At 37.7% G+C, this 17301-nt stretch overlaps 1 protein-coding gene and 1 pseudogene across 1 annotated transcript in view; one reads left to right on the plus strand and one right to left on the minus strand.

Moving 5' to 3' along the window:
- IL1RAPL2 (interleukin 1 receptor accessory protein like 2) overlaps positions 1-17301 on the plus strand; it is a 1171118-nt gene that overhangs the window by 72646 nt on the left and 1081171 nt on the right. Inside the window, exon 2 of the mRNA XM_003262140.1 lies at positions 14570-14670. Within this exon, the coding sequence (XP_003262188.1) occupies positions 14589-14670 (82 nt within the window). The 5' untranslated portion in view covers positions 14570-14588. The remainder of the gene's footprint in view (positions 1-14569; positions 14671-17301) is intronic.
- Positions 3220-3690, minus strand: LOC101177833 (annotated as a pseudogene).

Here is a 17301-nt window from a genome sequence, read left to right on the forward strand (position 1 = left end):
ACTTAACTATTGAGAAGATATATGCCTCCTCAAACCTCCAACTCTTCCTTGTCTACAGATAAACTTGCCGGCTGTTTCACAGAAAATGTAGAAGCCACAAGATGGCAACTTCCCACCATAAGATCTACACACTTACCTGCACCATCATCTGTAATTTCTGCCTTCCTCCCATTTTCAATTGAAGATCAGAAAATCCTCCCGTGTATGTCAAATTCTTCCACTTGAGCTCCAGAAACCTTTTTTTAATGTTTTTTTAAGTGTCCTTACTCCATACAATAACCCTGTGTTTTCTTTTTTTTTGACCATTCGCCTTTTTCTGGCTCCTTTCCCTAATCATTTAGAGCTTGTTCAAGTCCCTCCTATTCACTAAAGAAAAAAAAAGTCTGATGGTATTCCCCCAAACCGGTAAATTCAGTCTAATCATGAGGCAAACATCAATTAAAAAAATTATTCTCTGACCTTCTGCCATATGCTTACCCTATCTCTCTCTTTCCTATCACAGCTAATCTTTGTGAGTATTGTCTCCACTCAGTGTTCTACTTCCTTACTGTCAGTTTACTCTTCAATCTATACAGTCTGATTCTAACCCTGCTACACCACTGATCTGTTTCTGACAATCTTCTTTTGGTTAACAGCCTTTTTACTTGGCTAAATATAAAGGACACTTTTGAGCCTTTGACTCACTTGATCACCCAGCGTTTAACATAGTTGTCATTCTTGAAATATGCTATTCCCTTGGTGTTCCTCCTGGTTTTCCTTGTACCTTTCTTGTTACCTTTTTCTCAGTCTCTTTTGTAGGCTACTCTGAACCTTCCCAACTCAATTGTTGGTGTTTCTCAGTACTTTATCCTTTGCTACCTTCTTATTTTGCCTCTATCTTTTGGTAGTTCAGCTACTCCTGTGACATTAAATACCATCTCTGAGCTTAAGACTACAAAATATTTATACCAATTCTGTTTCCTTAACTTCTATTAGTATCCTCAACTTTTCACTAACATCTATTCTTAGATGTACTATAGGCAGCTCAATCTGTACATGATCTTAACCCCTGATCACCTCGCCAGTGTCAACTGTCTCTATTCCTCCTATCTATTAATAGCACTCTGTGATTCTGCCATATTGAACTCATTCTACTTCAATGAACATTCCATGCCCTCTCAGCTCCAGGCCTTTGTCCAGGCTATTACCTCTTTTTAGAACAATCTTTCCTGTCACACTCTAGGTTTCAACTTAGAAGTCACTTTCTCCAGACACCTTTGTCTTTCTCATAAACATGAGTTTGATTTCTTCTCTCTTTCCTTTCAAAACACTCCATATTTCTCCTCTTATTACATTTAAAATACTTCATTGTTGTTGTCTGTGTTTTTTTTTTCTTTTCTACTAGACTGTGATCACACAAAAAGTAGATACAATACCTATCATGTTCCCATTGTATTCCCATCATAGGCATACATTAAATTTATTGAATAAATAAATTAATGGATCTTAGGAGCAAATCAGACTAAACAAAGTTATTACTTTCCTTTGGTAAAACTGTTAGAATGATATATCACTATGAAAGCGCCTAGTCTATCACATGCATGATCTCTCATGACAAGATGTGCCAATATGGTCTAGTTAAATGGATTTTAGTATAGTTAAATGATTCATACCAAATTGGTCAACCAGATTAATGGATTAATGCTGACATGTAGAGAGATCTATGGTGGTAGGCCACAGATCTCTGTCATATGTCATATCTTATTCAGAATTTTAAAAACTATTGACTTGATTGAAGGCAGAGAAAGCAAGCTTATGAAATATTCAGATGACACAAAAGTAGGTGGGAGAGTTAATAAAATGAATAAAAGCCTTATGCCTTGAAATGGTCTTCATGATTTGGAATAATAGAACAAAACTAACATAATGACATTTCATAGGGATTAATATAAATCTATAGGTTTAGGATAAACATTTTAAAATCCATTTAATATTCAGGAAGAATGGATTGCATACCTACTGTGTTCTTGTCAATGGTGCTGGGGATGCAAAAAAAAGCATAGCCTCTGCCCTTGAAATAGTTAAATTTTGATGATGATGTTGAATCTAGATCATGGTACATAATAGGCTCATTGCACTTTGTATTTTCTATGTAGAGAATGTTGTATGCTATTGTAGGTATCATATTAATTTTACAATATACGCAGAAAGTTTACTATTCAGTTTAAAATTTAAACATTTCAATGGTATCAGTCAGGATAATTTAGATTATGCTATTGTAATAATCCCCAAATCTTGGTGGTTTGTAAAAGCAAAGTTTTATTTTTCATTTACATAATGTGTTGGCTAGAAGCTCTGCTCTGTGACTCTTCATTGTGTGACCCAGGGTGATGGAGCAACCACCATCATAAATGTTACCAGTCACTGTGGCAGAAGGAAAGATAGCTGTGGAAGGCATCACATTGACAAATAAATAAATACTCTGGCCTGGAAGTGACATGCAACTGTGAGCAATGACTTCTGGTCACAGATAATTGGCCAGAACCAGATGCATCACTCCATCAATCACAATGGGGCCAGGAAGTGCGGTCATATCATGTGACCGAAGGCAAAGAGGTGTAAGTATTTTGAGAACAGAGTTAATGATCACCATTACTATATTGAGTAAAAAGTGAAAATTAACCTTCAACCTTAGACTTTATCCACTTCCCTCCTAAGGATTATAGTAGTGTCAAAAATTCCAAACTTTTTTTTAAGAGATCTGAAGTGATTTTACCGTTATTTCCTTCACTTTAAGCCAATTATGAAATTTTACAATGATTTCTGGGATAGGGGCAGAAGGAAGGTGGTGTTAAGAATCATCGGGACTGTGGCCTAGTCAGCCTACAGAGGTGCAGGCAGGGTGGGCCCTCAGTGGGACAGCTGGAGGAGGCAGGTAGGTGATGTTCTCAGAGCTGAGAGCTGGTACGCGATGTCCTCTGCAGCTTCCAGCGTGTTCAGCTCAATCAGGCCGTCCCCTGCGGTGGCCAGTGAGTTGGGGTTCAGCTCAGCTGCCATGGAGTCACCCTCAGCAGAGATGATGGCTGCTATTTTCTGCTGCTCAGCCTTTTCCACCACAAATATGGCCCCCTCTGCTTCCTGCTGATCCACCTCTTTGGCTTCCACTGCTTCTGTGAACTCCTTCCCGAAGGTCGGATGTGTCAAGGACACATCGTCTAGGATGAACCCAAAGGTGGCTGCTCACTTCGTAAGGTTGTCACTCACCTGCCTGGAGAGCAGCTCTCTCTGGGTGATTAGTTCTCCAGCATCAAAGCGAGACACCACTGACTTGAGCATCTTGGTAGTGTTGGATGGCAGCACACGCTCATCATAGTCCTCTCTGATGCTGGTGAAGATGCAAGGAAGCTGGCTAGTGACAGGCCAGGAGAGGATGCGCAGTGTGATGTTGACATTCTGTAAGTCTTTGCTACCAGTGATGACTGGTACATTATGTGGTCGAGAACGGCAGTCAAAGATAATTGGTTTCTGTACCCATGGGATAGGAAAGTGAGTCCCTTCCCCTACCACAATGTCCTGTACTCCACAGAATCGGTCAAAGATGACAGCTCTGTGACCAGCATCCACATTATATAAGGCAGAATTCAGCATGCTTCCTGCAACAGCTAAGGCCAGGCCAAACTTGCCAATGGACACAAACACTTTGGCAGCCATGTTTTCTTCTGCTGGACCCTCTCACACCTGCTTCCACTCTGACCTCCACATGAATTCCCCAGCCACACATACTTCCAAACCTCTTCCTACAGATTTCCATACACATACACACACATTCTTAAGCATGCATACATACATAGATTTTTCCATTATATGTGGAATCATATCTGTTTTTCATATATCTTGTAGATCTACCCATGTCTATCCATACCTCTCTATCTCAGTCTCTTTAATGGTTGTATAGTATTCCATATATGAATGTATCACCCCTACCCATGAAAAGGTGTTTAGTCTGTTATCAGATTTTCACCATCACAATGAATACTGCATTGGCCATCCTTGTATGTGCATATATTTTATGCATAATCATTTGGATTGCTGTAGTATAGATTCATAAAAAAGCAATTCTTGAGCACTTTAATTTTTGCCAAATACTATCAAATTGCCTTGTAAAATGCTGTCCTAATTTATAATGTCATAAACAGAATATGAATGTGTACATTAAATTTTGAGAAGACTATTGACAAACACTTTTATTGATGGAAGAAAATGTTAGATGATGAGGGATTTAGACACCACGTCAAAAATTGAGTAAGACTCATTGATCAATCAATGAGTGTGATTGAAGACATTTTGTCTCAACTGCTTGTAACACCTTATACCTACTACTTCTAGGTTTCCTAGCTGGAGAAACCCTGAAAAAGACTAGTCCCTGTCACACATAACACTTTTGATTTTATCTTAATGGTCAGAACTCAAGATTATATCTTAATGATCAGAACTCAATACCTTTCCATATCCAGCTGCTAGGGAGGCTGTGAAATGAAATTTTCATTTTTGTGGACTATGTATGGAGCCCAAAACTGGGGACTATAATCACTACAGAAATCAAAAAGAAACCCTATAATTACTTATGCCAGTTTTTTCCTTTATACTTGCTTCTCCTTGTATTCTCTCCTGAGATAGTCCCTTCTGCTGTCTCTCAATGGTTCATCACTCACTATTCCTCTTATCTATTCCCCTTCTTTGCTATGTCAACTTTTTGAGTCTCCACTTCTAATTTTTTCTCTCTCTGCTTCTTCATGTTTTTTCTCTTTCTCCTCTATGATTTTTTTCCCCTTCTTTTCCACGTCCTATCCACCTGACTCTATCTTTTGCTATCTCTGTTTTCTTACTTGTGTGCCTTTGGCTATGTTGGTTTCAGTCTCTGTGTCTCTTTATTTCTACCTCTGATTCTAATGGTTAGGGCTAACAACAGACTTGGCTGCCACTTTATGCAGTTATTTTCAAATGACAGAAGTGCTTGAGAATAGGCTAGATATAGGAATGCTGTAAAAAGGATTTCTTGATTGGTTGAAAGTTGGACTAGGTAACTATTGAGGTCCTTTCCAAATTTGAGTTTGAGAGCCAAATTTCCCTCCATAGTAGATAGAATCTAGTTAACATTATTGCATCTCTGTTTTCTGATTGAAGAGCTAATAGGACCTCAGGGCCATCTCTATGTGAATACCAAACTTCATTGCAAATTACTATAAAATTATAAAATGTAAGAGATATAAATGTGTGTTGACTAAAGAACTGCCTTTCTCTGTGTATATGTATGTATGTGTATGATTTTATACATATATACATATATGAAAACCTTGTGAAGATATCAAAATTTTCTTTGATTGCAAAAATGTAACAAGAAATGATTATAATTGTGTGCTATTTGAAACTAGCTGATATTGTAGATTGGGTCTATCAACTGTGTCCAAATATATCCATAAGTTAAATGTGTTTTGGTTTCTAGAGTCAAGAGTTTGCCATATAGGTACTGCTAAAAATTAGCATGAACCAGAAACCTGACTTATCTGGTACTTTAAGGGAGGAAGGGAATAAAGTGAAAAAGGTAATTTGCAAACTATACTTGAAAATCACTGAAGCATAACATAATCATTACAATTATCTGTCAAAAGATTTAGTTCAATTACATTTTTAAAGCTCTCTCTTCAATATGGCATTACTCATATCAGGATTTGATACTCCAATGAGAGGAATACTAATGCCTTCATTAGCCATTGTCTTAGCAGCTTCATTCTTTAGAATTCATCACGTGGCCTTTGGGGATTTTTATATACTAACCCTAGGGAATCAGTAAACACAAAGATCTCAGGGGAATATGAACTTCAGGAATAAGAACCATTGCATATTTATAGCCATGGCAGGGGGAAGACTCTTTTTAGGAAAAAAAGTAATTTTGAAATAATGGAATAACAGTATAATTGCCATGATAGTAGGTACTATACATGCTCCCGTACACTTTTTTCACACAGCAGTAAGTTGGTTGTAAAATCACCAACAGGAAAAAGTTATAATGTAATAAACCTAAATTTCATTGTAAGGTTTCCAGGAGTAACTCTAGCTGCTTCTGAAACTTTTACTATTGAAACAGATGTGTGGGAACCATATGTTGGGAGCCCAGTGGTCACTGTTGTAAGACATTCCTTGATCAATGATGATATTTCAGGTCGACTGATGTTGCAGGTGAACACTGCTAGTAGATTGATTACACTGGCCTTTCTCTTTGACTATTTGAATTGAGGCAGTTTGACAGATTTTCCCTTTCAATGGGAAATCTGAATCACCTACTGAATATGCTAAAAAAAAAACCACTTATTTTACTAGGTATTCCCTTAGCACTTAACAAATATAGGTTGCTCTTCATTGTCTTGCACTTGACTAAGTACTATGCGTGTATCACCACAGTGAGGTTATAGTTCCTTGAAGAAAAGAAGCTACATTTTATAATCTTAGACTTGGTTTATGACTCCCATAGCATCTAACTTCTAGGGCAAAAATCGTTCAGTAGTGGTTAAGAGATTGGGGTTTGTAGTCACACAGACCTACATTCAAATCCTTTTTCCATAATTTATTAATGTCATGACCTTGGGTAAGTCACAAATGTCAGTTTCATGAAAAGTAAAATGGAGATTATAGTAACTTATAAGATTATTGAGAGGATAAAATGACATATAACAGTTTAGCACAATGTCTGGCCCACACAAAGTGCTCAATAAATTATAATTATTATCATCATAAAGTAAAATCATTGTTCAGCAAAGTTTGTTGAATTAATTGACTCTTCTGTGGAAATGGGATTGGTAAATATATGGACTTAAAAACTTTATATGCTCACTTTTTCTAATTCTGACTGATTTTAACTGACAGGAAAAGTAGCATATGAAATAATTCTGTAGTTAAATTATACAGTTCCAGTGATTATTTCCCTATTCAAAGTCAAACATTAACTATTTTATTTCACAAAGAATAGGGAGGGGTGAATTAAATAGGGAAGTAGAAATATTTCTGCATCAGTTATTTTCCACATGTATCTCTGAATATCAGTTATAAAATATAGTTCATGTTTTTGGTGAATATGATCACACAATGTCCACTGGGCAAACAGAGTTTTTAAAGGGCTTTCTGAAATCATCTTTTTTTGCCACCATTTATAAAATATCAGAATTCTAAAAATGATTTTAGCAAGTTATGGTCCCTACACACTGTCAGCTTTCAGACAGAAATCATGAAGGTACAATCATGGATAGAATAGGTTTGGGGTAAGGAGAGCTTGGCAGACTCCTAAAATCTAACCAGTATGGTTGAGTTGGTAACTAAGTGAATATATATAGCAGGAAGAGCTATAGCAGAGATGAGCCAGTGTTCTTAACAAAGTCACTGGGGTTATATAAGTTCTAAATTGGGGGGTAAGACAGAGGAGCTAGAATGGGCACGTGGTTCAAGAAAATTTTGAATCATAAGCCTTCCTTTGAAAGTTCAGAGCCTACATAATCATCTGGAGATCTGACAGATAAGGTCTATGGAAAACAAAGAATCCTGTGGCGTACTTAATGGTCTCTTCAGTCTTGGTTTGGGGTCTCCAAAAAGCAGAACTCTAAGGATTTGGATGTAGGTAGTTTATTTGGGAGGTGATCCCAGGAAGGTACTGCAAGGAAGTGGCAAAGTCAGACTGGAGGGGAGGTAAAGCAAATAAGCAGGTTGCCACTCAATATTACTGGAACATACCAAAGGGTGAGGGAGCTAGGGTATTTACTCACCAACTTTCACAATTGGTTGAGAATCATTTAGTGAATATTAACAACCTGGCACTTCTAGTCATCTCCTATACTGGCCAAGCTGCTTTTGCAGTTAAAGAAGCCCCTCTGGCAGAGAAACATAGGAAGACTTCTGCAGATGACTTTTAGGATGGGTCAAAGAAGACATGGGCAGGACACCAACAGTGTTTATGACAGCAGGAAATATAGTACCTCTCAGATTTGGATAATCCCATGTTAGACAAGAGATGTTCTATTTCAAACAAATGAGTAACTTGAAAAAACACCAAAAGTTTCCACTCATTTGCATTATTTAAACATTTGATAGGATGTTATCTACATAGATTTTGTTCTTTTCATTAAAAATATTTATTAATTAGTTATGTGTCAGGCTCCTATGCTAAGTGATGAGAAAAAAACAGTTAGTGACTAAGTGGCTGCCCTCATGAAGTTTACATTCTAATGGGCAGGGAGTAGGCAAAGACAACCAAGCTAATAAATTTAACTGATTCATTAAGTGTTTCAACTTATTGGAGTATAAACTTGAAATGGTATTTTTTTCCACTAATTGATATTTACTGTGTTCTGCTGTATTTACCCTCTTCCACTGAGAGATTAGGACAATGATAAACATTTCAATCTGATTCTATAACTTTTTAGCTGCTTTCAGATATTAGGAGAGTCTCATACTGATTTTAAAGCTTTGGCTTGCTTACTCCAAGCCCCTATCTGATGCAAATGCTTCTCTTCCTTTTTCTTCAAATAGATGGGACATATGGCTCTAGTGGGTAGGAGTTTGGGGATGTGTGTGATAGCCTTTCATACATCTCTTCTTACTTCTTCCCTTTCCCCTGTGCCTGTTTTGGTATTGCTTTGGGAGGAGAGTTGCTGGGGAAGAGGGAGAGGAAAAAGACAGATGCTTGTGACTGTGTGTGTCTTCTCCTTGGTTGGTCACAATTGCTCTTCTAGCTGTCTATAGGCACTATATAAACAGGTAGTTATAACAGCCTGCTGATGGGAGGCTTCTCCAAGCATCTCCTCTGGACACTGGAAATCCTTTGCAAGATTATTACACCTTCTGTCAGACCTTCAGCTGGTGCCATCAGATCACTTTATTTTCACATGCATCATCTTGCCCCATGTTGCAAAGCCTCTGGCAAGAATTATGCAGTTACCTAGTCCAGCTTAGACCTTTGGGCATATGCCAAATTCATTTTCTGTGTCTCTTGGGACCCAGATATGGCTGTGTGTTGGGAGTAGGTGAGAATTAGTCTCGGTCCTCTTGTCATCTGGAAATCTCCAACATGCCACCTCTCCCCAGGGTTCTTTATCCTAGCTCCAGTGGTGCAGGGGAAGTTCAGCATGTCTAATGGTAAGTATATGGTTAACTGGGAAATAAAAAGCCTGTTTTCCTTGTCAAAACGTAGCCTTCTCCTCCTTTCCAGGTTCCTTTGTTTATTGATGGAGTTGGGGTGAGGTGATATGGAACTAGCTGCATTGGTTCATTGGTGGCTTCAGACATCAAACTGGAAGTTTTCTGAATTTAGGATATCAGGTAGATCTTTAGGGTCAATTCTGGGAAAAGAAGATCCTACCAAGCACTTGATATCACCCTGTTACTCTTATATTCTGGGTAAGGCTCTATACCTTTAGGCACAAACTAATTATTTTAAAAAAAATCTTTATATAGAATACTGGACCTTTACACGTCATCCAGAGGCTATTCTTGCCCTTCCAGGTTTTCTTCCATTCATTATTTCAGTGATTGCTGTAGTTTCACCCTCATACCTCCCATTGCCATTTTTGTATCTTGAATTTATCATGAGCCCAATGTACCTCAGTGGTGCTTATATTCTGATTATTTTAAAGGACCCTAGTTGAGCCACCATATAGGTAACCAATTTATTGATTTTTTTTTTTAACTCGATGGGGACAAAAACTTAAAGATGATTCCCCCCCACCCCCAATGCCTACTGGTGGCACTTTACAAACTCCTTTCCCTGTTATGGGATGTGGAGACTTAATAACAGCTTGGTTCAATTCCATATCCTTTTCAGTTATTTTTGATTTTGGAAGAGTTTCATTCTAATTGCTTGAGACTCAATACTGTTCATTTAAAAATGAACTCTAGTGTAAAAACTCTTCCTATCACATAAACAACTGTAAGTGCTGATCAGTCTTATGAATAAAACAAGCAAAGATGTGAGCTAGAGATTGACAGAGTTAAGATTGGGTAGTTGAGAAAGGCCTTTTTGTGGGACTCAGACACGTAGGATATTAAGAAACTGTGTGAAGAGTGGAGAGTATCTCAGGAGAAAGACAAAGTGCAAACGCCGTGAGAAAAAAAAAATGCCTTGGCACATTCCAGGAACAGACAAAATGACCATCATGGCTGGAGCATAGCCAGCAAGGTGGAGAGCTTTGTGAAATAAGATCAAAGAGGCACCTGGGGGCTCCACCTATAGGCCTTTGAAAGTCTAATGATTTGAAATTAGGTACAGTGACACCTCCAGCTTTGTTCTTTTTGCTTAGGATTGTCTTGGCAATGTGGGCTCTTTTTTGGTTCCATATGAACTTTAAAGTAGTTTTTTCCAATTCTGTGAAGAAAGTCATTGGTAGGTTGATGAGGATGGCATTGAATCTATAAATTACCTTGGGCAGTATGGCCGTTTTCACGATATTGATTCTTCCTATACATGAGGACGGATGTTCTTCTTCCATTTGTTTGTGTCCTCTTTTAATTCGTTGAGCAGTGGTTTGTAGTTCTTGAAGAGGTCCCTCACATCCCTTGTAAGTTGGATTCCTAGGTATTCTCTTTGAAGTAATTGTGAATGGGAGTTCACTCATGATTTGGCTCTCTGTTTGTCTGTTATTGGTGTATAGGAATGCTTGTGATTTTTGTACATTGATTTTGTGTCCTGAGACTTTGCTGAAGTTGCTTATCAGCTTAAGGAGATTTTGGGCTGAGATGATGGGGTTTTCTAAATGTCCAATCATGTCATCTGCAAACAGGGAAAATTTGACTTCCTCTTTTCCTAATTGAATACCCTTTATTTCTTTCTCCTGCCTAATTGCCCTGGCCAGAATTCCAACACTATGTTGAATAGGAGTGGTGAGAGAGGGCATCCCTGTCGTTGTGCCGGTTTTCAAGGGGAATGCTTCCAGTATTTGCCCATTCAGTATGATATTGGCTGTGGGTTTGTCATAAATGGCTCTTACTATTTTGAGATACATTTCATCAATACCTAGTTTACTGAGAGTTTTTAGCATGAAGGGGTGTTGAATTTTGTCGAAGGCCTCTTCTGCATCTATTGAGATAATCATGTGGTTTTTGTCATTGGTTCTGTTTATGTGATGGATTACATTTATTGATTTGTGTATTTTGAACCAGCCTTGCATCCCAGAGATGAAGCTGACTTGATCATGGTGGATAAGCTTTTGGATGTGCTGCTGGATTCGGTTTGCCAGTATTTTATTGAGGATTTTTGCATCAATGTTCATCAAGGATATTGGTCTAAAATTCTCTTTTTTTGTTGTGTCTCTGCCAGGCTTTGGTATCAGGACGATGCTGGCCTCATAAAATGTGTTAGGGAGGATTCCTTCTTTTTCTGTTGCTTGGAACAGTTTCAGAAGGAATGGTACCAGCTCCTCTTTGTACCTCTGGTAGAATTTGGCTGTGAATCCATCTGGTCCTGGACTTTTTTTGGTTGGTAGGCTATTAATTATTGCCTCAATTTCAGAGCCTGTTATTGGTCTATTCAGAGATTCAACTTCTTCCTGGCTTAGTCTTGGGAGGGTGTATGTGTCCAGGAATTTATCCATTTCTTCTAGATTTTCTAGTTAATTTGTGTAGAGGTGTTCATAGTATTCTCTGATGGTAGTTTGTATTTCTGTGGGATCGGTGGTGATATTCCCTTTATTTTTTTTATTGCATCTATTTGATTCTTCTCTCTTTTCTTCTTTATTAGTCTTGCTAGTGGTCTATCAATTTTTTTGAACTTTTCAAAAAACCAGCCCCTGGATTCATTGATTTTTTTTGAAGGATTTTTTGTGTCTCTATCTCCTTCAGTTCTGCTCTGTTCTTAGTTATTTCTTGTCTTTTGCTAGCTTTTGAATTTGTTTGTTCTTGCTTCTCCAGTTATTTTATTTGTGATGTTAGGGTGTCAATTTTAGATCTTTCCTGCTTTGTCTTGTGGGCATTTAGTGCTATAAATTTCCCTCTACACACTGCTTTAAATGTGTCCCAGAGATTCTGGTACGTTGTGTCTTTGTTCTCATTGGTTTCAAAGAACATCTTTATTTCTGCCTTCATTTCGTTATTTACCCAGTAGTCACTCAGGAGCAGGTTGTTCAGTTTCCATGTAGTTGTGCAGTTTTGAGTGAGTTTCTTAATCCTGAGTTCTAGTTTGATTGCCCTGTGGTCTGAGAGACTGTTTGTTGTGATTCCTGTTCTTTTACATTTGCTGAGGAGTGCTTTACTTCCAACTATGTGGTCGGTTTTGGAATAAGTGTGATGTGGTGCAGATAAAAATGTATGTTCTGTTGATTTGGGGTGGAGAGTTCTGTAGATGTCTATTAGGTCCACTTGGTGCAGAGCTGAGTTCAAGTCCTGAATATTCTTGTTAATTTTTTGTCTCATTGATCTGTCTAATATTGACAGTGGGGTGTTAAAGTCTCCCATTATTATTGTGTGGGAGTCTAAGTCTCCTCGTAGGTCTCTAAGGACTTGCTTTATGAATCTGGGTGCTCCTGTATTGGGTGCATATATATTTAGGATAGTTAGCTCTTCTTGTTGAATTGATCCCTTTACCATTATGTAATGGCCTTCTTTGTCTCTTCTGCTCTTTGTTGGTTTAAAGTCTGTTTTATCAGAGACTAGGATTGCAACCCTGCTTTTTTTTGTTTTCCATTTGCTTGGTAGATCTTCCTCCATCCCTTTATTTTGAACCTATGTGCGTCTTTGCATGTGAGATGGGTCTCCTGAATACAGCACACTGATGGGTCTTGACTGTTTATCCAGTTTGCCAGTTGGTGTCTTTTAATTGGGGCATTTAGTCCATTTACATTTAAGATTAATATTGTTATGTGTGAATTTGATCCTGTCATTATGATGTTACAAGGCTATAGTAACAAAAACAGCATGGTACTGGTACCAAAACAGATATATAGACCAATGGAACAGAACAGAGGCCTCAGAAATAACCACATCTACAACCATCTGATCTTTGACAAACCCAACAAAAACGAGAAATGGGGAAAGGATTCCCTATTTAATAAATGGTGCTGGGAAAACTGGCTAGCCATATGTAGAAAGTTGAAACTGAATCCCTTCTTTACACCTTATACACAAGTTAATTTAAGATGGATTAAAGACTTAAATGTTAAACCTAAAACCATAAAAACCCTAGAAGAAAACCTAGGCAGTAGCATTCAGAACATAGGCATGGGCAAGGACTTCATGACTAAAATGCCAAAAACAATGGCAACAAAAGCCAAAATTGACAAATGAGATCTAATTAAACTAAAGAGCTTCTGCACAGCAAAAGAAACTACCATCAGAGTGAACAGGCAACCTACAGAATGGGAGAAAATTTTTGCAAACTTACTCGTCTGACAAAGGGCTAATGTCCAGAATCTACAAAGAGCTCAAACAAATTTACAAGAAAAAAAAAACCCCATCAAAAAGTGGACAAAGCTTATGAACAGAGACTTCTCAAAAGAGGACATTTATGCAGCCAACAGACATATGAAAAAATGCTCATCATCACTGGTCATCAGAGAAATGCAAATGAAAACCACAATGAGATACCATCTCACACCAGTTAGAATGGCATTCATTAAAAAGTTAGGAAACAACAGATGCTGGAGAGGATGTGGAGAAATAGGAATGCTTTTACACTGTTGGTGAGAGTGTAAACTAGTTCAACCATTGTGGAAGACAGTGTGGCAATTCCTCAAGGATCTAGAACTAGAAATACCATTTGACCCAGCAATCCCATTACTGGGTGTATAACCAAAGGATTGTAAATCATGCTACTATAAAGACACCTGCACATGTATGTTTATTGCAGCACTGTTCACAATAGCAGACTTGGAACCAACCCAAATGTCCGTCAACGATAGACTGGATTAAGAATATGTGGCACATATACACCATGGAATACTATGCAGCCATATGAAAGGATGAGTTTATGTCCTTTGTAGGGACATGGATGAAGCTGGAAACCATCATTCTGAGCAAACTATCACCAGGACAGAAAACCAAACACCGCATGTTCTCACTCATAGTTGGGAATTGAAAAATGAGAACACTTGGACACAGGGCAGGGATCATCACACACTGGGGCTTCTCGTGGGGTGGGAGGTCGGGGAGGAATAGCATTAGGAGAAATACCTTCTATAAATGACGAGTTAATGGATGCAGCAAACCAACGTGGCACATGTATACCTATGTAACAAACCTGCACATTGTGCACATGTACCCTAGAACTTTAATAAAAAATACAAAAAATTTGAAAAAGAAAGTCTAATGGAAGGAGTTCAGATTTCACTCTAAATCCAGTGGGAAGCCACTGAAAAGTTTTAAGCAGGGAACCTGACATGGTTTAACTGTGAACATTCATGTTTTCTTCTATTTGCAAAAAATAAAGCCAGAAGTCACCAGATTGTCATTGTTTCTATAATGGGGTTTTGAAAAATGTAAAATTATAGGTGCTGTTTTGTTGAGGCCAAGATCTGTGGTTCAAACTTCATATCCTTTTTTTTTTTTTTTGACTTTTCAGCTGTCAAGAAAAGTGAAGGATGAAGCCACCATTTCTTTTGGCCCTTGTGGTCTATTCTGTAGTCAGCACAAATCTGAAGATGGTGTCAAAGAGAAATTCTGGTAAGTTGCTGGCAACTTGCCACTATTTGGTCAAAAATGTATGGTTTTGTGAGCATCCAGAGGGCACCTGTGCCTTTAACTATGAATGTCTTTAAATAGAAGCACTCGTATTCCAGTTATGTTGGAAAGTAGCCAAAATAAAAATGATGTTTAAGCCTACCACTGAGAAATTGTTGGGAAATCAGTGGAATTTTGTTAAACTTCAATGACCAGTATACTCTCAGTGGACAATGAAATGTTAAGGGCCTACTCAGAGTTGGTTACATTTGCTAGTGAATAAATACCTGGGAGCAAACATTTACAAATGAGAAGGTAAGAAACCTTTAAAAATACACATCCTTTGCCTCCTAATTGAGTGTGTAGCATTACAATTTAAAGACTTTGATAAATATCTGAGTTTTAGTTCCTTATAGTTGTACCCAGTTGCTAACAGGCAGAGGTCTATTGCCTCCAAATTTAGAATTATTAGCTAATTGCCCGAAGAGGAATTTCTTGAGAAGAAATATCTATTCCTAGAACATGTTGGTCTGGCAGGCAGCCATGACTGTACTAAGAGATTAGCTGTAGCCCGTAGATAGTCCAATCAAAGCTTAATCATTGTTTAATAATCCTTGGATATATATGTCTTTCAGTTTTGATTATACATTCTAGCTGTAATTACAAACTTTGCATGAGATTTTAAGAATTGATTTTCTGTCTGTAATCATTCCAGTAAGACATTGAGGAATGTGTTATTATATGGAAACAAAAGATTATGTTGAGGCTTTCTACTGGCTTCTAATTCAGTCATTTATGAGAATTAAATGTATTTGCTTTACTTTCTCATTAAGTATCAAATCTAGGCAATAAAATGCATGCTTACTTTTCAAAGCAATAAATGCGGATTGGGGGGAGGTGCTTGGAGTTTGGTTAATGTTTGTTTCGTGAGGTAAGAATACTTACTAATTGAAATACCTAACAAATAGTTTTGTCTTGAATTGATAGCATATTAATAAATCTTTCCAAAAGTGGGAGATTTATCACAGACTATAAAATAGAGTAACACTGCTGAAGTCCAAAGGATCCTGGAGTGATAAAAATAGGGCAATATATTGTCTTTTTCTCTTCTTATAGACTCAGGTCTATATTTAAATTACTTTTGTATGTTGTGACTCTCTTTCAGCTGAATTTGTATTTAATATTTTACCTATTATCTCTCCAGCTCAGCATATCATTCATGGCTGCCTTTCCTTGCTTCACTTTTGAAGTCCCATTTTACTTTCAATCTTGGTTTAAATTGATAGTTGCTGAAATAAAATATTTAGAGAGATTGCTTAGCAGCAAACATAACCTGTTGAACCAGATTGCATTTTCCTCACTCGGTCATGTCATAATGTCTGGAGAAGATCCGAAAGGAAAACAAGAAACGAGAGTTTAAAAAGTCATCTGTATTATGGTAGCTTAATTGAAGTAAAATCCGAACTGAAAAAAAATAAGTTGCTGTCAATGTATTCTGTCTTATATCTTGGTTTGCTTATTATAGAAGAGAGGCTGTTAAAATATATATATATTATATATTTATATATATAAAATATATATAATATATATACACACACAAATATATATGTGTGTGTATACACACACACAAATATATATGTGTGTGTATACACACACACACACACATACACATATAGCTGGGCTATTACAGGTGGCTCACACCTGTAATCCCAGCATTTGGGAGGCCAAGGTGGGTGGATTGCTTGTTCTCAGGAGTTTGAGATCAGCCTGGGTAACATGGTGAAACCCTATTTCTACAAAAATGTAAAAATTAGCCGGCATGGTGGTGCACACCTGTAGTCTTAGCTAATCAGGAGGCTGAGGTGAGAGTATGGCTTCAGCCTGTGAAGCAGAGGTTGCAGTGAGCTGAGATCATGCCGCTGCACTGCAGCCTGGGCAACAGAACCAGACTCTGTCTCTCTCGATATATATATATATATATATATATATATATATACATACATACACACACACACACACACACACACACACACACAGAAGGTTATCATTAATGCACAGATGTCATTAAAAGATCAACTTTTTAATGCTTTGCCTCTTTAGTTTTGCTTGTTAAGCATGAGGCTATTTGTGGCTTACTAGGGGTTCTTAGCTTTGTTTTCTTAGTGTGGACAAATGGTATCATATCTGCAGTCAGCTTCATTGAAGAAACAGTACCCAAAAAGATATTTCACTTAGAGTCATAGTGTTAGAATGATTTCAGTCTCTGCTTCCCCATCCCTTTATGCTGCACCCCCCCTCCATCCCTGCCAGGACAATAGCAATTGTAATACTGGAACAAAACTTCTTACAGGTCTGTGCAGTCGAAATCATTTGAATGCACAGCTGGTTCTTTTATTTTATGCCTTACTGCTTCTGTTTATGGTGTATACGGAGTAGGCAGAAAAGACTAATAGGTTAGTGTTGGTTTGTGCTTGTCTCTGTGTGTTTTTTGTTTGTATGTTTGTTTATTGTTTCATAATGCAAAAAAGATAGGGCATGGGATGAATAAAAGACATCCTAAGTTGCTGATGAGAACGAGGATACTTTGGAGCAGTTCAACTCTACCTTTCTGTTTAGCCAGCCCCATCATAACTC

The sequence above is a fragment of the Nomascus leucogenys genome, chromosome X, assembly GCF_006542625.1.
Source record: "Nomascus leucogenys isolate Asia chromosome X, Asia_NLE_v1, whole genome shotgun sequence".
Classification (NCBI taxonomy): Eukaryota; Metazoa; Chordata; class Mammalia; order Primates; family Hylobatidae; genus Nomascus; species Nomascus leucogenys.